This window comes from Microcaecilia unicolor, chromosome 7 (genome assembly GCF_901765095.1).
Source record: "Microcaecilia unicolor chromosome 7, aMicUni1.1, whole genome shotgun sequence".
NCBI lineage: Eukaryota > Metazoa > Chordata > Amphibia > Gymnophiona > Siphonopidae > Microcaecilia > Microcaecilia unicolor.
The window spans coordinates 283439563-283459920 of record NC_044037.1 but is presented as its reverse complement, the minus strand read 5'-3'; the positions used below and the strand labels follow the sequence as shown (position 1 = coordinate 283459920).

Below are 20358 nucleotides of genomic sequence, written 5' to 3'. Positions count from 1 at the left end.
TCTTTCTCAATAGTACGTATCAAGGGCTCTAAATAGAGCAGGAATAATAATGGTGACAGTGGGCAGCCTTGTCGGACCCCTGCTTGAATTTTAAAGGAAGGGGAAATGAATGAGTTAATTAATAGCTTCGCTGAGGGTCCCTCGTAAAGCGCCTGAAGTGCTTCCATGAACCATCCTTCCACCCCCACATATTCCAAAACTTCAAACATATAGTCCCAATGCACTTTATCAAATGCTTTCTCAGCATCGAGGCCCACTATTAACAAAGGCTTTTCTATTGTATGACAGTGAGCCATAGCCAGCAATAGCTTACGTACATTTAAGGTGGAGTGTCTGCCTTTTACAAAACCCATCTGGGCCGAACTAACCAACTCTGGCATATAGAATGCGAGTCGTGCCGCCATTGCCCTCGTAAGAATTTTTAGGTCAGAGTTCATCAACGATATCGGCCTATAGGATGTTACCTGGTTACTGGGTTTTCCCGGTTTTAAAATCAATGTAATTAGGGCTGTGTTTATTTCTTGCGGGAAGAAACCTCTCTGAACCACAGCCTCAAAAAATTGGGAAAGATACCCCCCGACCTGTGGTGGCAGTAGCTTATAGTATTCATTGGGCAATCCATCAGGGCCCGGAGTGGACCCCAGAGGGAGCGACTTTATTACTTGCTGTATTTCTTGTGCTGTAATCGGTTTCCCCAGCCGTGCCCTAGCTATCTGAGGCAACTTCGGGATACCCGAGTCCTCCAGATAATCTAACAATTCAGGGCCTTTCCCTTGTGGTTCGTTTGAAAAGGTTTTAGTAAAGTAGTCATAAAATATTTTAGAGATTCCCTCTTGGGAGGATATCATGTCCCCTCTGTTATCTAGCACCTCTGTAATTAATGGTCTGGTCCCCCTGTATCTCACAATATTTGCTAAGAGCCGGCCAGTTGTGCATTTATTTTTTAACATAAGAGAATAGATTGCAATTAAATAGATTTATTTATTTATTTATTGCATTTGTATCCCACATTTTCCCACCTTTTAGATGATGTGGGTACCTCAAATTTTAATTCAAGTGAATCCTGATTTAGTGTATAAGAACAAGACTGAACACAAAACTTCTTTATTAAAGTTATTGACTGCATCAGTCCTGTAACCATCTGGCAAACGTGCCTAGAAGAAACTTGACAATTGATCAGTAAATTGTTTTCTGGATATTTCTCTCATTTAAAATTGACATTGAAGCTAATTACGACAGCTCATATCACAGCATGGCACTAACAAAAGTAATTTCTTCCATCAAGGGTTCCCAGTTGTCTTAACTTCTTGGGCACTCAATAATTATTCCAAGTGTGCTGGATCTTGAAGTAAATAAGCTTTCCTTTGAAAATGTACCCGACTGTTTATGCTGTTAACCATGTTGCAGTTTACCAGTGCATCGAAGCATTTTCTATGAGCTTTCTAGCTTACTAATAAACAACTGCAAATTATTTTCTTCATCTATTCCAGTATTACATAATGGTTCATTGTGTAAATGTATAAGAAGAAAAGGAACAGAGTTGGGAGTTCAAGCAGTTGAAAGTGTAATAACATTGTCATCTTGCCCAGCTAGGGAAAGCATATTATCTTCAGCACCTTTTATTTATTTATTTGTTGCATTTGTATCCCACATTTTCCCACCTATTTGCAGGTTCAGTGTGACTTACATAGTACCGTAGATGTGATCGCCAATACCGCAGTATGAACAAATACAGAATGAGGTTATGGTAGAGTAAAGTTCATGTGTGACAGGCACATTGAGAATCATAGGAGGAAGAGTTTAGTTATTTCAAGCATGCTGACTTTAGTAAAATGGGGGAATACCTGAGGAAGGAGCTGATGGACTGGGAGGACGAAAGAGAAGTGGAAGGACAGTGGTCCAAGATCAAAGAAGCTACAAATAGGGCCACAAACCTTTATGTAAGGAGAGTAAATAAAAGCAAGAGAAAAAGGAAACCGATATGGTTCTCTAAGCAAGTGGCCAAGAAAATAAAGGCCAAAGAGTTGGCGTTCCTGAAATACAGAAAAATTCAAGAAGAGGAATACCGGATGAAACTGAAAGAAACCAAGAGAGAGAGATGTCTGGCGAAAGCGCAAGCAGAAGAAAAAATGGCTAGAAATGTAAGGAGGGGTGACAAAAATTTCTTCAGGTATATTAGTGAAAGGAGGAAGACTAAAAAGGGAATTGTGAGACTGAAAGATGCTGCGAACCGCTATGTAGATAATGATGAAGAAAAAGCAAATTTGCTCAATAGATACTTTTGTTCTGTTTCCACAGAAGAAAATCCTGGAGAAGGACTGCGATTGACTGGCAAAAGTACAAATGAGAATGTAGTGGATATAGCATCGTTCACGGAAGAGAGTGTGTATGAACAACTTGAAAATCTAAAGGTGGACAAAGCCGTGGGACCGGACAGGATCCACCCCAGGATATTGAAGGAGCTCAGAGAGGTTCTGGCGGGTCATAAGTACATAATTAGTGCCATACTGGGAAAGACCAAAGGTCCATCTAGCCCAGCATCCTGTCACCGACAGTGGCCAATCCAGGTCAAGGGCACCTGGCACGCTCCCCAAACGTAAAAACATTCCAGACAAGTTATACCTAAAAATGCGGAATTTTTCCAAGTCCATTTAATAGCGGTCTATGGACTTGTCCTTTAGGAATCTATCTAACCCCTTTTTAAACTCCGTCAAGCTAACCGCCCGTACCACGTTCTCCGGCAACGAATTCCAGAGTCTAATTACACGTTGGGTGAAGAAAAATTTTCTCCGATTCGTTTTAAATTTACCACACTGTAGCTTCAACTCATGCCCTCTAGTCCTAGTATTTTTGGATAGCGTGAACAGTCGCTTCACATCCACCCGATCCATTCCACTCATTATTTTATACACTTCTATCATATCTCCCCTCAGCCGTCTCTTCTCCAAGCTGAAAAGCCCTAGCCTTCTCAGCCTCTCTTCATAGGAAAGTCGTCCCATCCCCACTATCATTTTCATCGCCCTTCGCTGTACCTTTTCCAATTCTACTATATCTTTTTTGAGATACGGAGACCAGTACTGAACACAATACTCCAGGTGCGGTCGCACCATGGAGCGATACAACGGCATTATAACATCCGCACACCTGGACTCCATACCCTTCCTAATAACACCCAACATTCTATTCGCTTTCCTAGCCGCAGCAGCACACTGAGCAGAAGGTTTCAGCGTATCATCGACGACGACACCCAGATCCTTTTCTTGATCCGTAACTCCTAACGCGGAACCTTGCAAGACGTAGCTATAATTCGGGTTCCTCTTACCCACATGCATCACTTTGCACTTGTCAACATTGAACTTCATCTGCCACTTGCACGCCCATTCTCCCAGTCTCGCAAGGTCCTCCTGTAATCGTTCACATTCCTCCTGCGACTTGACGACCCTGAATAATTTTGTGTCATCGGCGAATTTAATTACCTCACTAGTTATTCCCATCTCTAGGTCATTTATAAATACATTAAAAAGCAACGGACCCAGCACAGACCCCTGCGGGACCCCACTAACTACCCTCCTCCACTGAGAATACTGGCCACGCAATCCTACTCTCTGCTTCCTATCTTTCAACCAGTTCTTAATCCATAATAATACCCTACCTCCGATTCCATGACTCTGCAATTTCTTCAGGAGTCTTTCGTGCAGCAGTTTGTCAAACGCCTTCTGAAAATCCAGATATACAATATCAACCGGCTCCCCATTGTCCACATGTTTGCTTACCCCCTCAAAAAAATGCATTAGATTGGTGAGGCAAGACTTCCCTTCACTAAATCCGTGCTGACTTTGTCTCATCAGTCCATGTTTTTGTATATGCTCTGCAATTTTATTCTTAATAATAGCCTCCACCATCTTGCCCGGCACCGACGTCAGACTCACCGGTCTATAATTTCCCGGATCTCCTCTGGAACCCTTCTTAAAAATCGGAGTAACATTGGCTACCCTCCAGTCTTCCGGTACTACACTCGATTTTAGGGACAGATTGCATATTTCTAACAGTAGCTCCGCAAGTTCATTTTTTAGTTCTATTAATACTCTGGGATGAATACCATCAGGTCCCGGTGATTTACTACTCTTCAGCTTGCTGAACTGACCCATTACATCCTCCAAGGTTACAGAGAATTTGTTTAGTTTCTCCGACTCCCCCGCTTCAAATATTCTTTCCGGCACCGGTGTCCCCCCCAAATCCTTCTCGGTCCTCTTAAAGATTTGTTTAATAAATCCTTGGAGACGGGGGAGGTTCCGTGGGATTGGAGAATGGGGGATGTGGTCCCTTTTCACAAAAGTGGTGATAGGGAAGAAGCTGGAAACTACAGGCCGGTAAGCCACACTTCGTTTATTGGAAAAGTAATGGAAGCGATGCTGAAGGGATGGATAGTGAATTTCCTGGAAGCCAATAAGTTGCAAGATCCGAGACAACATGGTTTTACCAAAGATAAATCGTGCCAAACGAATCTCATTGAATTCTTTGACTGGGTGACTGGAGAATTGAATCAGGGACGTGCTATAGATGTAATCTACTTAGATTTCAGCAAAGCGTTTGACACGGTTCCCCACAGGAGGCTCTTGAATAAACTTGACGGGCTGAAGATAGGACCCGATGTGGTGAACTGGATTAGGAACTGGTTGACGGACAGACGCCAGAGGGTGGTGGTTAATGGAATTCGCTCGGATGAGGGAAAGGTGAGTAGTGGAGTGCCTCAAGGATCGGTGCAGGGACCGGAAAAGTGAGTAGTGGAGTGCCTCAGGGATTGGTGCTGGGGCCGATTCTGTTCAATATGTTTGTAAGTGACATTGCCGAAGGGTTAGAAGGTAAAGTTTGCCTTTTTGCGGATGATACTAAGATTTGTAACAGTGGACACCTGGGAGGGTGTGGAAAACATGAAAAAGGATCTGTGGAAGCTAGAAGAATGGTCTAAGGTTTGGCAATTAAAATTCATTTCAAAGAAATGCAAAGTGATGCACTTAGGGAGTAGAAATCCACAGGAGACGTATGTGTTAGGCGGTGAGAGTCTGATATGTACAGACGGGGAGAGGGATCTTGTGGTGATAGTATCTGAGGTTCTGAAGGCGACAAAACAGTGTGACAAGGCGGTGGCCGTAACTAGACTGTATAGAGAGAGTTGTGACCAGCAGAAGAAAAGAGGTTTTAACGCCCCTGTATAAGTCGTCGGTGAGGCCCCACCTGGAGTATTGTGTTCAGTTTTGGAGGCCGTATCTTGCTAAGGATGTAAAAAGAATTGAAGCGGTGCAAAGAAAAGCTACGAGAATGGTATGGGATTTGCGTTTCAAGACGTATGAGGAGAGACTTGCTGACCTGAACGTGTATACCCTGGAGGAAAGGAGAAACGGGTGATATGATACAGATGTTCAAATATTTGAAAGGAATTAATCCGCAAACGAACCTTTTCAGGAGATTGGAAGGCGGTAGAACTAGAGGACATGAAATGAGATTGAAGGGGGGCAGACTCAAGGAAAATGTCAGGAAGTATTTTTTCACGGAGAGAGTGGTGGATGCTTGGAATGCCCTCCCGCGGGAGGTGGTGGAGATGAAAACGGTAATGGAATTCAAACATGCGTGGGATAAACATAAAAGAATCCTGTTCAGAAGGAATGGATCCTCAGAAGCTTAGCTGAGATTGGGTGGCAGAGCCGGTGGTGGGAGGTGGGGCTGGTGGTTGGGAGGCGGGGGGCTAGTGCTGGGCAAGACTTCTACGGTCTGTGCTCTAAAAATGGCAGATACAAATCAAGGTAAGGTATACACAAAAAGTAGCACATATGAGTTTGTCTTGTTGGGCAGACTGGATGGACCGTGCAGGTCTTTTTCTGCCGTCATCTACTATGTAACATAGTAACATAGTAGATGATGGCAGAAAAAGACCTGCATGGTCCATCCAGTCTGCCCAACAAGATAAACTCATATGTGTATACCTTACCTTGATTTGTACTTGCCTTTTTCAGGGCACAGACCGTACAAGTCTGCCCAGCAGTATTTCCCGCCTCCCATCACCGGCTCTGGCACAGACCGTATAAGTCTGTCCTCCACTATCCTCGCCTCCCAACCACCAACCTCCCTTCCCCCACCTGCTCCGCCACCCAATTTCGGCTAAGCTTCTGAGGATCCATTCCTGCTGCACAGGATTCCTTTATGCATATCCCACACATGTTTGAATTCCGTTACCGTTTTCATCTCCACCACCTCCCGCGGGAGGGCATTTCAAGCATCCACCACCCTCTCCGTGAAAAAATACTTCCTGACATCTTTTTTGAGTCAGGTTATGGTTATGTTATGTTATGGTAATGATATTTTCAGATTTTTTAAGTTCTAGCATAAAATCGCTCTCTTGGCTTTTCTGTGTTTTTCATTTTAATTTGAACTGGTTAAGTGGAAGGAGACAGAGGGTAATGGTAAATGGAGTTTGCTCTGAGGAAAAGGATGTTATCAGTGGTGTACCACAGGGGTCAATCCTTGGGTTGGCTGTTTTTAACATCTTTGTGAGTGATATTGCGGAAGGACTATCTGGTAAGGTTTGCCTCTTTGTGGATGATACTAAACTCTGTAATAGGGTGGTCACCCCAGAAGGTGTGAATAGCATGAGGAAGGATCTAGCGAAGCTTGAAGAAAGGTCCAAAAATTGGCAGCTAAGATTTAATGTTAAGGAATGCAGGGTCACACACTTGGGTCACAGAAACCCAAAGGAATGGTACAGTATAGGGGGTGAAGTGCTTCTGTATATGAAAGAAGAGCGGGACTTAGGGGTGATTGTGTCTGATGAACGTAAGGTGGCCAAAGAGGTTGAAAAGACAGCACTCAAAGCCAGAAGAATGCTTGGGTGCATAATGAGAGGGATAACCAACAGGAAAAAAAGAGGTGATAGTGCCCTTGTACAAGTCTCTGGTGAGGCTCCATTTAGAATATTGTGTGCAATTCTGGAGACTGCACCTACGGAAGTATATAAACAGGATGGAGTTGGTCCAGAGGGCGGCTACAAAATTGGTCAGTGTCTCTGTCATAAAACATATAGGGCCTCTTTTACAAAGCTGTGCTACTGATTCTCGGTACGGCAAATGAGAGGAAGCCCATTCAATTCCTATGGGCTTATTCTCATTTGCCACGCTGGAATTGCTAGCGTGGCTTTGTAAAAGAAGCCCATAGGGCAGGCTCATGAACCTCAACATGTATGTGCTGGAAGAGAGGGGATAAATGATAGAGACGTTTAAATATCTCAGTGGTGTTAATGTACAGGAAGTGAGCCTTTTTCAAATGAAGGAAACCTCTGGAACGAGAGGGCATAGGATGAAGTTATAAGAGGAAATAGGCTTAGGAGGAATCTAAGAAAATACTCTTTCACAGAAAGGATGGTTGATGCATGGAATGGCCTCCTGGTGGAGGTCGTGGTGATGAGGACTATGTCAGAATTTAAGAAAGCGTGGGACAGATGTGAAATCTCTTAGGAAAAGGAGGAGTTAGTGGTTACCGAGGATGGGCAGACTGGATGGGCCACTTGGCCCTTATCTGCTGTCATCTCTCTATATAAAACGCACCTCCAACATTCTAATGAAGCCTCAAGTTTCCCAACATTCTAAATGTGTCATGGTGTAGATCGCTTTTTCTCCATGAGTATCTGCCCCGCCCTCGCGTCACAACGTGACCCCTTTGGATCTCCTGCTTCTTTTCCAAAACACATTGACGGAGGGGGGGGGGGGCCCCCTGCCGCACACTCTTATTCTTTCTCACACACTCACCCACACTCGCACATTCACTCCATCTCTCTCTCTCATACAGTCACTCTCACACACACTCTCTCAAACATACACACTCCGCTGAAAACCTTGCTAGCGCCCGTTTCATTGGTCTCAGAAACGGGCCTTTTTTTACTAGTGTTTTCTATCAAACATATAAACGGCGAGTGACCGACTCACTCGCAAATGCGCAGTAGAGACTTCCCTCTCTGTCCCCCCCCCGCGTCAATACGTGATGACGGGAGGGGGGTGGGACAGAGAGGGAAACTGCGCCGCCGAGGTTGCTATAGCTTCCCCCCACCCCCAACTTGGAGTTGCCGCCGCCACCCCTCCACCTGGCCCGGGCCCTCTCTTCCCTTCTGAACTTACACATCCATTCGCCGAACGCAGCAACGCACATCAGCTCAGCTGCCCCTTCCTTCTCTGCCTGTGTCCCGCCCTCGCACAGGAGGGCGGGGCCAAGGCAGAGAAGGAAGGGCCCACGGCAGCTGAGCTGATGTGCGTTGCTGCGTTCGGCAAATGGATGTGTAAGTTCAGAAGCGAAAAGAGGGCCCGGGGCGGGTGGAGGGGTGGTGGTGGTGACCTCGCTAGGGGGGAGGGGAGCAGTGGCGACCTTGCGGGGGAGGGGAGGGGAAGGAAAACTCCAATACCAGCCCGTTTTTACGGGCTCAACGGCTAGTGTTTCTTATATCCCACATTATGTAAACTTGGTTTGGTTCTGTGTGGCTTACAGAAAAATAAAAACAATTACGGTACATTCAATCCTTTTAACAAAAACTGTAGTCAATCTAGGTGTCTTGAGAGGGTATTAGAATTAGACTTTTACTATTATTAACTAGTGACACATTTAGACTGCAGATTATCCTGCATCTAGTAGGAACATCTTTGTAAAGCCAGCTTTGAGCATTTTCGGAATCTTAGGTTTTCAACTATCTGCTTTATGTCTCTTGGTAATGAGCTCCCTATTTTTGTGATCAGTTAGGAGAATCCTGTAGAGTGGATGGATTTTGTAACGGATGCCCTTGAAGCTGGGGAGGGGTAGTAGTAGGAACTGTCTAGTTTCTTGTAGAGCATTCTTTTACAGAAGGTTTATGAGGGAGCTCAAGTAGTCTGGGGCTGTTCCATATAGTATTTTGAAAATGGTTACAGAAATTTGTAAGTAGATTCTTGCTTTCACAGGGAGCCGGTATGAAGCTCGTAATAAAAGGCTGGCTCTTTGCTACTGGGACATTTTATATTTCAATGGTTTTTATTGAAGATTACCATCATACAGATTTCCGTAAACAATTTCAAATAACAGTGTCTAAATTCACTTTTACATACACATTACTCTGTTTCTGTTAATCTTCGTTGTTTTTTTACCCCTCCCCCCTTTTTTCCCCCAAACTGTTCCTCAGAACTTATACTGGGACATTTTAAAGATCAGACATGCAGCGATGTTGTGAGCTGTCTGTAGTTTCTTTATACTTGATTCCTTACATCCAGCACAGATCCCATTATAATAGTCAATCTGCAATAAGAGGAGTGATTGAACTAGAATTCGAAATGTGTTTGTGAAGAAGAAGCTTCTAATTCGTCTGTTTCCAGAGAGTCCTGAATGCCTTTGTGGTGAATGCTTATATCTGTGCCTCAAGCATTAAGTGTTGATCTATGATTACCCCTAGGACCTTTAGGCTGTTTTCAAGAGGGTTTCTGGGTTCCCCAACACAGTAGATTTTTCTGTAATTGGGTGGTGAACCTTATTTAACGCAAGCAGTTTAGTTTAGTGTTGCAATAGACCATTCCTTATGTACTTATGCTTCGAGAGTACATGTGCTGTTTATATGGCAGTTGCTGCTTGGATTTGACACACACAATTTATTTGCCACAGAAATTGCTAGCAGTATTGAATGAGGGTCTGAACAAATCTGAATGAGATGCATCAGAAGTGGATATTCTGGGAAAGAATAATATTCCTCATTCTTTGAACTCTTTTATTTTAGATACTTGCTAAATCAGTTGAAAATGTCGATGGTCTTCTTTGCAACGGTGGTCCGTGTGAGAGATGGGCTGCCGCTGTCTGCCTCTACAGACTATGAGCACAATGTAGGCGTGCAGGAGAGTAAGAAATATGTGAAGGCTCTCTCAAAGAAGCTTGCCCAGTTCCCTGACAGATGCACAATGAAAACTGGACCACATACTATCAAGTAAGTCTTCTGTTTTAATTATTCTTTGAGGCTTCCACAGTTACACTCTCTCATTTTGTGTGTGCTTATATAAGTGAAATTGACAGAAACTTCAGTTATATCCAAAGTTCATATGGCAAATAGTGGCACTGAATTGGTTACAGTTTTACTTTTGAAGCACAGTTTCTTATTTTCTGTAAGATTTTAAATTTGATGAGCATACAGTGGAGTAAATAGTGCTATGTATGTGCTAAAATGTCCCTATTCAGTGGTTTGGGAAAATTGAAAACCTTTTTATATTAAGTTGTCCTTAAAGGACTCAAAATGTACCTCCCAGCTGTGATATTTCCCATATCCTCTTATCTCTGGAACTAGTTAAACTTTCCAGCAACCGCTTGGATATTTTGAAATTGTATCTGGTTAATCACTGATAAATTTCAGTTTATTTTCCATCTAGCAGGAATGCCACACAGCTCTAATTTGTTATAATCAGAATTTTGTAAATAGTTGTGTAATTTCCTTGAACTCCTTGGGAGATTTGGAGCAGTCTCACAGATTACATTACACCCTGGATCTCACTGAGGTGGGGTTGATATTGGCTCTGAAGTTATGAGTATAAAACAGAATAAGGTAGTCCTAGATTCAGATTTTAAATACATTGCAGGAGATAAGTGTAAACAATATCAAACCAGTCTGTGCCTTTGTGGTAAATGCATCACAGTGCCATGAGGAGGACTGAGATTTGTCATCTGGCCCAAGCTTGGTCTGGTGAAACTGGTCCCAGGGAGGTGAGGAGGAGAAATCCCTCTTACTGTACAAGTGATTGCTGTTTGGCAGACTTGGGTCCCATTATTGCAGTATTCCAGAAGGAGAACCTGGTGTATGGTGTCCAAGCATCATCCCTCAATGACTGGCCTAAGTGAGTTAAGAGTATAATAAGCATTGCCATACTGGGACAGACCGAAGGTCTGTCAAGTCCAGTATCCTGTTTTCAACAGTGATCAATCCAGGTCTCAAGTATCTGGCAAGATCCCAGAATAGTAAAATAGATTTTATGCTGCTTATCCTAGATATAAGCAGTGGATTTTCTCAAATCCATCGTAAAAATGGCATATGGAGTTTTCTTTTAGGAAAGAATCCAAACCTTTTTTAAACCCTGCTAAACTAACTGCTTTTACCACATTTTCTGGCAGCGAATTCCAGAGTTTAATTACATATTGAATGAAGAACTGTTTTCTCCCGTATCAAGTAGGGGAACGGGGACATGTAGTTGTGAATGAAGGTTTAGGTCACTCTCTTGCATAAGTGAAGCTGGTTCCTGTTGATTTGGAAGCCCAAACTCAATGCTGTGCCAGAAAAATAAGCAATCAAAACTTTTAAAATTGAAATTTAAAAAAATCCATTCTAAATAAATTAGAAACAAAAAATGAAATATTAGCAGAGTAACCACGAGGAAAAAGGAAAGAACCAAAGAAAATTCATTTAAATTGAGTCCACATCAAAGGGAGAAATAAAAGGCTTCATAAAAAAACAATAATAAAGGAAAATAAAGGTTACAAATAACCCATGGGATGCCATCTATCATGATTTTGCAAAACCAATTAAAGGTGATCAGGATCCAAAAAACAAATACACATTCTAAAGGTTCTTGACCTTATAGAAGGCTTACCTTCCAGACTCAACCTAACTTAGTTCTTCTTTGTTACAGCAAAATTCACGGACTCTATTATCTTTAATTATCTCTGTTGTTTTATACGTTGCATATATGATTACTATCTTATTATTACATTGTTTAATTGTATTTTACTAACTGTAGCCTGCACTACGGTATTGTGTAAGCCACATTGAGCCTACAACTAGTGGGAAAATGTGGGGTATAAATGTGTTAAATAAATAAAAATTTCCTTGTCATCAAGCAGATGAAGCCATTACGTATGGGTTATGTCCATCAACCAGCAGGGGAGATAGAGAGCACTCAAACTTTCACAGTGCCCTCTTGGCCAGCTAGCTCCACTACCTCTTCAGTATTCTCTATCTCCCTTAGCAGGGTGGCTGCAGCTTGTTCGAGCTCCAGAAAAATCTGCCGGGAGGTGGTTCCTGGCTTGCCAGTTGTTAACCGGGGTGTTGGAGGCTATAGCAGCTTCACTTTAAAGGCACATAGGTTAGCCCTTTCCCTGCCTTACCCATACCTCTGTGGATGTGGACATATTGCCTTGCTTTCCCTGTCCTTACCCACCAACAGTGGATGCAGGCATATAGGTTCGCCCTTTCCCTGCCTTTCCCACTCATCTGAGCCTCCGGAGTCTTCAATACCTCTGCTTTCCTCACAGCTGTAAAAAAAAAAAAAAAAAAAAGAACAGAGGTTTTTGACCTGATTTTCTGCAGGATCGTATATTTACACAGATACTGCAGAGAAAAGGTGGCATCTTTGCCGAACCCATGATCTCTTCTTTTTTTTTTTAAATAAGAAGGTATAGTAAACTCAACAATAACAATAGAGCCATAGCTCATTACATCATAGTTATACACCTACTATTACACAGAGCCAATAGAGCTACAGAAAAAGAAAAAAAAAACCCAAACTGATACAGTTATTGGTTTCTTCCTCCCACCCACTTGATCTCCTTAGTCAATTGAGGGACTCTGTGATATTATTAAATATTCTATTTATTAAAACTTTTGAGCAAACCACTACAAACCAGTAATACATAAAGTAAGATTCGACAATCATAATTCCAGTTACAAGATAAAATCTTTGAGTAGAAATATGTCCCCATTCCCTCAAATTATCCCCATATTCCCAAATATTTAAATCTTAAGATCTAAGACCATGACTCTGAGAGTCCTAGATCTAAGTTTCTAACCCTCCCCCTTTCCCAGTTCCCATTCTGAAACCTCCTCCCCCCCCCCCCCAACTAAAATCTATATAGAAATCTAAGTTCTGTGAAATTTATTAAGCACTTGACTACGGGCTGTAGCAGAGATGGAAGCCAGATACGGTCTCCAAATGGCCAGAAATTTTTCATGTCTTTTATGATATGGGCGAGCAGTCCAGGCTTCCCAAAAAGATGTACCCTGTGATATTAAAGAAAGAAATTGTTTCAAAGGAAATATCAAGGTAGACCCTAATTATTTAACCCAAAACATTATACTTTGTAATGAGCATGCATGAGAGACATTTGCATGCCCATTGTGTGCAGATCTCTCTCATGCATATTCATTAGGGGATATTCTGAAAGCCTGACCTGTATGTGGCACTCAAGGACTGAACTTGATCAAGCTTGCTTTAAAATGTTCTGTTCTCTGTTAATTCTGACTGCCTCAGGAGTGAAGGAGTAGCCTAATGGTTGGTGCAGTGGCCTGAGAACCAGGGGAACTGAGTTTGATTCTCACTGCAGCTCCTTGTGACTCTGGGCAAGTCACTTAACCTTTGGTTACCCCAGGTTTAAAATAAGTACCTGTATATAATAAGTAAAGCGCTTTGATTGTAACCACGGAAAGGCAGTATATCGAATCCCATCCTCTTTCCCTTTCCCACTGTTCAGTGTTGCAGAACTTATTTTCCTTATTTTGTTCCCCTTTCTTAAGTTCTGTCATAAGAACCCGTGAACCCCAGGTCACAGTGCATTGTACCTTATGCAAATAGTGGGTGGATGGAGGGTTGCAGAAGGATAAAGGGTGACTGTTACAGAGCCATAAAAGCCATATTTTATCCCAGAGGGGAGTAATGTTCACTGTAACCTGTTTATAATCCATTGAATCTTGGATGGAGTAAAAACAAACAAACCCAAAAACTCAAAGATGCGCATGTTGTGGGGTAGTACTGTGGCATTCAAATGCTCAAATAGGTAGGTAAATAATGTGTTTTCTATCCTCTCCAAACTAGTGTAGGCAGGGCCAGCCATATGGCTAATCCTGGAGGAATTCTGTGTAACTACAATACAGAATTTGTGCAGAATTCTACATGGTGTGCATCGTTCTGTGTCCTCCACCTCTGCTTTGCTTCCATATAATTCTATAGTTCAAATGATCAGTTGGGCCCAGGACAATAGAAAAAGAGGATGTGCACCGTGTGCAGCTGCTTCAGGGAGGGAAAACAGACCAGGCTGGAGTAAGTACTGGGTGGAGGGGGGTGGGGAGGGGGTTTGGAATAGGCTAGGGAGAAGAGCATGCTTAGGGGTGTACTAATGTCTCCTTCGGTAGCTCAGTTGGTAGAGCGGAGGACTGTAGAAGTTGTACTGCTGATATTCTTAGGTCACTGGTTCGATTCCGGTCCGAAGGAGTTACGAGTTTTTAGTGTTATTGGTTAAATAATTCCTTTAAAGCATCTTCCTGAAAAGTAATTGAATTGTGTGATATATTTCTAGTTTCTTTTGGAGTGGAGGAGTGGCCTAGTGGTTAGAGTGGTGGACTTTGGTCCTGGGGAACTGAGGAACTGAGTTCAATTCCCATTTCAGGCACAGCTCCTTGTGACTCTGGGCAAGTCACTTAACCCTCCATTGCCCCATGTAAGCCGCATTGAGCCTGCCATGAGTGGGAGAGCGCGGGGTACAAATATAACAAAACAATTTGATTAGGGGTGGGAGGGCATAACCATCTTGAGTGGAGGAGTGGCCTAGTGGTTAGGGTGGTGGACTTTGGTCCTGGGGAACTGAGCAACTGAGTTCGATTCCTGGCACAGGCAGCTCCTTGTGACTCTGGGCAAGTCACTTAACCCTCCATTGCCTGCCGCATTGAGCCTGCCATGAGTGGGAAAGCGCGGTACAAATGTAACAAAAATTAAAAAAAAAAATATGGGGAGCTAGGAGAGGGTGGGAATGGGTTAGATCAAGTTTTGGGGTGCACCATGGGAGTATTGGGGCTGAGCAAGCTTGATGGTGTGCCATGTGGCAGGGGAAGCAAGATTGATGGTGTGCTAAGAGTGGGAACACAGCAAGTTTAAAGGTGTGCCATGAGGATGTGAGGAACCAGCTTGAGGGTAGATTATATGCCTGCTAACGTGAGATGTGTATCTGTGACCTTTTATGTGAAGTCCACTGCAGTGCCCCCTAGGGTGGCCCCACTGCTCTGCTGGGTTGTCTGTGTGACCAGTCTACTAAGAATGCTGCCCCCCCCCCCATACATCCCAGTGGCTCATTTGTGCGTTTTTCTCTTGACCTTTATTTTTCCAAAAATGGTCTAAAAGATAGGCGCACTGAGCACAAAAACTTCTAAGAAATGGCCATTTTTGAAACAAAAAGTTGGACGTTTTTCTGGTTTGAAAATGGCCATGTTCACTACTGGATTTTCCTAAAACATCCAAAATCAGATTTAGATGTCAAAAATGCTCCTCTTGGTGTGTGATGTGAATGCACTGAAAAATCTCCTTCAGTCAAATGACAATTGTACCTCTTATCTCCTCAAAACCTAGGTCTCCCCTCCGCCCTCCAGAATTTGACCTACTCTACAAAGTCCCTGTTTTTCCCAGCTCCTAAAATTAGGATCATTAAGTTCTGGTTCAGACTTCACATTATATTTATTAGAGGGTTGAAAATAAATAAATAACTTTGACAGCTGTCATCAGTGCTGCAACAAATATTGGTGGTGTTATGAGATAGACAAACCCCCATCCCTCTTTGACCTAATTAAAGATTTCTGGAAGATTTGTGGTGGGTGATTTTATTTTATTTATTTTTTTTTTTTTGAGGAGCTTCTTGTGGCATCAGTCCATAGATTTTACTATGACTAAGGAGCTGTGTGTATACATTTGTCTTTGTGAGTTATTGGAACAGCAGTGAGAAAAAAATGTTTGGCCTGTAGATTTGTTCACTTCTCAGAAGCTCTATCAAATATAATAAAATCACCAGTGTTGCTAGCTATAAGATTACAAACATGCTGTTCTTTATCGTTATTTTTTTCTTTTTATTACTGCATTAGCAGTTTTGAACATGACCTTTTTATATAGCACATGTGAAGCCAGCAACCAGATAAATGTCATTTAGAAGCCTAATCCATTTTTTTTTATTTTGTAGTTTTATTAGTTCTCTGGGAGTCAGCTACATGATGCTCTGCTCTGAAAATTACCCAGGTGTCCTCTCCTTCTGTTTCTTGGATGAGCTACAGAAAGAGTTCATAACCACCTATGACACAGGAAGGATCAATGCTGCTGTCAGGCCATATTCTTTGATTGACTTTGGTAAGAGTTTGATGGTTCCCTACGTTAGTACGTTCCATCCAAGTACTTTTAAACTTTATTTCTGCAGCTTAAACTATAACTAATGATAGTCTATTAACATATTCATGAGTTGATGTTGAATTTTGAGTGTCACAATGTGGTATAGTTGTAGGAATGAGACATGGCAGGATGTATTTTGAGAAACAGGGGTGATATGATACAGACGTTCAAATATTTGAAAGGTATTAATCCGCAAACGAACCTTTTCCGGAGATACGAAGGCGGTAGAACGAGAGGACATGAAATGAGATTGAAGGGGGGCAGACTCAAGAAAAATGTCAGGAAGTATTTCTTCACGGAGAGAGTGGTGGATGCTTGGAATGCCCTCCCGCGGGAGGTGGTGGAGAGGAAAACGGTAACGGAATTCAAACATGCGTGGGATAAACATAAAGGAATCCTGTTCAGAAGGAATGGATCCTCAGAAGCTTAGCTACAATTGGGTGGCAGAGCAGATGGGGGGAAGAGGGGTTGGTGGTTGGGAGGCGAGGATAGGGGAGGGCAGACTTTTATACGGTCTGTGCCAGAGCCGGTGATGGAAGGCGGGACTGGAGGTTGGGAGGCAGGGATAGCGCTGGGCAGACTTATACGGTCTGTGCCAGAGCCGGTGGTGGGAGGCGGGGATAGTGCTGGGCAGACTTATACGGTCTGTGCCAGAGCCGGTGGTGGGAGGCGGGGATAGCGCTGGGCAGACTTATACGGTCTGTGCCAGAGCCGGTGGTGGGAGGCGGGGATAGTGCTGGGCAGACTTATACGGTCTGTGCCAGAGCCGGTGGTGGGAGGCGGGGATAGTGCTGGGCAGACTTATACGGTCTGTGCCAGAGCCGGTGGTGGGAGGCGGGGATAGTGCTGGGCAGACTTATACGGTCTGTGCCAGAGCCGGTGGTGGGAGGCGGGGATAGTGCTGGGCAGACTTATACGGTCTGTGCCAGAGCCGGTGGTGGGAGGCGGGGATAGTGCTGGGCAGACTTATACGGTCTGTGCCAGAGCCGGTGGTGGGAGGCGGGGCTGGTGGTTGGAAGGCGGGGATAGTGCTGGGCAGACTTATACGGTCTGTGCCCTGAAGAGCACAGGTACAAATCAAAGTAGGATATACACAAAAAGTAGCACACATGAGTTGTCTTGTTGGGCAGACTGGATGGACCGTGCAGGTCTTTTTCTGCCGTCATCTACTATGTTACTATGTTACCTCGGCTGAGTATATTAGACTGTCAAAAAAGAACAGTACTCTTCACAAGAGCACGACTGACAGCAATAGTACCACCTCCTTGTTGTAGAAATACATCTTAAAAGAAAGGGGGCTGAGGCTCAGTGGCAGTTCTGTATTCTGTCTTGCAGAAAGTGTCCAATTTTGATCTCCAAATTGAGTCTTCTGCACTCCAGTTTAGCTAGGGCTGAGGATATTGTGTCTGGACAGGGAAGAAGTCATTGTTATTAAGGGTGACACCTGGATTTAGAGTTTATGAAACACAATTCTATAATTAACCCCGGTGTATGGCTCCTGGCCACAGGACTATTTTTTTGCAGTAACCTGACCAGGGGTGGTTCTATTAAATAACAGTTTAAAATACCTGGATAGTACAGGGGGTGCAAGGATGGGGTGACAGATACACGCACTGCCAACTTAAACATTACATACAAACATTAAATAAAGAAGCACCGAAGGACAAACTAGGCAATAAAATACAGAATTTTTTTGATGAGATCTCTGAAAATGCTCCGTCTATATCTCATATACATCAGAAGCTATGGGGTTTGGCTCCTGGGAAGGAGCTGACCCAGCTTCGACAGAAATGGGAAAAGGATGTGGGGGCGGGAATTGGAATCCTGGGATATTATTGCACAGATAAAAGATATCCCACACATAATAGGGGGTGCAGATTATAGGGAATGTGCGTATAGGGTGCTTCATAGAGCTTATTTTACCCAAGTTCAATTATATAAGTCTGGGGGTATTGAGACAACTCTTTGTTTGAAATGTAATAGATATGATAACACTATATATCATGCGCTTTGGGGATGTGTATTAATACAGCGCTACTGGAGACAAATAGCTAACTACCTATCTTGTATACTGGGCAGAGGAGTAGAAATGAATCCACTGCAGTTAGTGCTAGATCTGAAAGAGTCACATTCGAGACTGAACGCTGACAAAACAATATTATATCGAAAATTGTCTTGTAGCGAAGAAATGTATTATGCAATATTGGACTGTGGCCAATCCACCGACTTTTTGGCATTGGCGTAACCGGGTACATCAATTACTGGTATGGGAGGCAAAAGAGGCTAAAGGGCACTGCAAAAGGAAAATCCGATTTCTTAAAATATGGGGATGCTACTTAGATAAAATGACCCAGAAAGGACGAAGTCTCATTGTTAATACCTTATCATAGAATAATAGATAACAACTACAGTGTATGGTGTACATGGGATAATTGGGGGGGGGGGGGGGGAATGGAGATAAGTGATGAGGGGGAGGAGGGAAGGAGGAGGGGTAAGAGGGTGGGAGGGGGAGCAGGGAAAGGGGATCATATTATCTTAAAGTTGTCAATTGTAAATGTTGTATTTAAATAGAGCAATAAGAGAGGCAAATTGTGTATACACTATGCTTGAAGTTTATATTGTATTACTTTGATTTTTCACAATAAAAAAGTTGAAATATAAAATACCTGGATAGTTGTAAGTGAATGTTCATGGGGCAACATCCCAGCTCTGGTTCCGATTGAGCTAGAAGAAAAAAAAAGAACTACTGAGCCAGACAAACCAAATAGGAGACTGAAAGGGGAGTGGGGAAAAGATTATGAAAACAAATGAACAAAAACAGAAAAACTTAATTGTAGGAGTGGGCAACGATAAATTCTAATTCTAATTAAAGATTTTAATCGTACAGTTGATCGTGCTTGATGGCATGTGTTTTAAGCATTTCTCTCGCCTTTTCCTACTGGCTCTCTCTCCTGTTGAGCACAGTCATCTCTGTCTCTCTCACCTTCTTGGTATCTTTTTCTCATCCACCCTCCAAATTTTTTTTTAACGCAGACCCACTCCCTCTCTCCCCACTTTTACCTCAACCGCAGGGCTCTTGCTCTGGTTATGAGGGTGGTGGCGTCATCCTTCCTTCAGCGCCAGGGAATCAGAGTTCACCTTTATCTCGAAGACTGGCTCTTTTGTATGTTGTCCTGTTCGGTCAGCATGGTGGTGACGGACAGGGTTGGGTGATCAGTTTTGTGAAGAACAGACTAACTCCATCACAGACGCTGGTATTTCTGGGAGTTCTGTTTGGCACCGCATGGGAGATGATCTTCCCCACGGAACACAGGAGGTTGAAGCTGGTTCAGTAGATTTGCCTTCATCTCGTAAAAATCTGGCCCAGGGCCTGGGACTATATCCAGGTTCTGTGGTCATGGATGACAGCAATGGAAGTGGTGCCAAGGGCAAGGTCTCATATTGCAGCAGTTACAGGAAACTTTTCTCAGCCACTGGTGTCACAGAAGTACGACCTTCATGTTCCTTGCATGCTGGTTGCCAGACAGAATATGTAGGGGTGGTTATCACCAGGAATTTGACCACCAGAGCCCCCTTTCGATAACACAATGGGAGGTGGTGACAGTGGATGCCAGCAAATCGAGTTGGGAAGCTCCATTACAAGTTCCATCTGGCACAGGGCACCTGGACTGAATAGGGTCTTGGTGGTTGATAAATCTCTTGGAGCTCAATGCAGTGTAGAAAGCAACTTTGCTCCCTTTCTGGTAGAGGCACCGGTCTGAGTTTTCTCCGACAATGCAGCGGCGGTTGTGTATATCAACAAATAAGGCAGGATCTGCAGGGATCCAGTGACAATGGAGGTGAACACCCGCATAAGTTGAGCACAGAAAAACCTTCTCTGCTTGTTGGCAGTTTGACATCGCTGGATCCTTGAATTTGGAGGCAGACTTTCTCAGCAAGAACTCCTTGGACCCAGGAGAATGGGAACTATCCTTCCAGGGTTTTCAGCTGATAGTGGACCAATGGTGTTCTCCATTTCTGGACTTGACGGTGATGAAAAGGAATGCCAAATCTCCCAAGTTCTTCAACCATTGGAAAGAACTGTGCTCAACAGAGATTGATGCCCTGGCTGGAGATACATGTACTGTATGTCTTTCCTCCTTGGCTAATGGTAGGCCATGTGTTGAAAAGGATCGCATTTCACCAG

At 43.4% G+C, this 20358-nt stretch overlaps 1 protein-coding gene and 1 non-coding gene across 2 annotated transcripts in view; both read left to right on the top strand.

The window, feature by feature from the left end:
* Positions 1-20358, top strand: part of SEC22A (SEC22 homolog A, vesicle trafficking protein) — a 95146-nt gene that overhangs the window by 13806 nt on the left and 60982 nt on the right. The window contains exons 2-3 of the mRNA XM_030209462.1: positions 9776-9979; positions 15970-16133. Coding sequence (XP_030065322.1) covers positions 9798-9979; positions 15970-16133 — 346 coding nt within the window. The 5' untranslated portion in view covers positions 9776-9797. The remainder of the gene's footprint in view (positions 1-9775; positions 9980-15969; positions 16134-20358) is intronic.
* TRNAY-GUA lies at positions 14152-14240 on the top strand. Its single transcript is given in 2 exon segments — positions 14152-14188; positions 14205-14240. It is a non-coding gene; the product is annotated as a tRNA-Tyr (tRNA).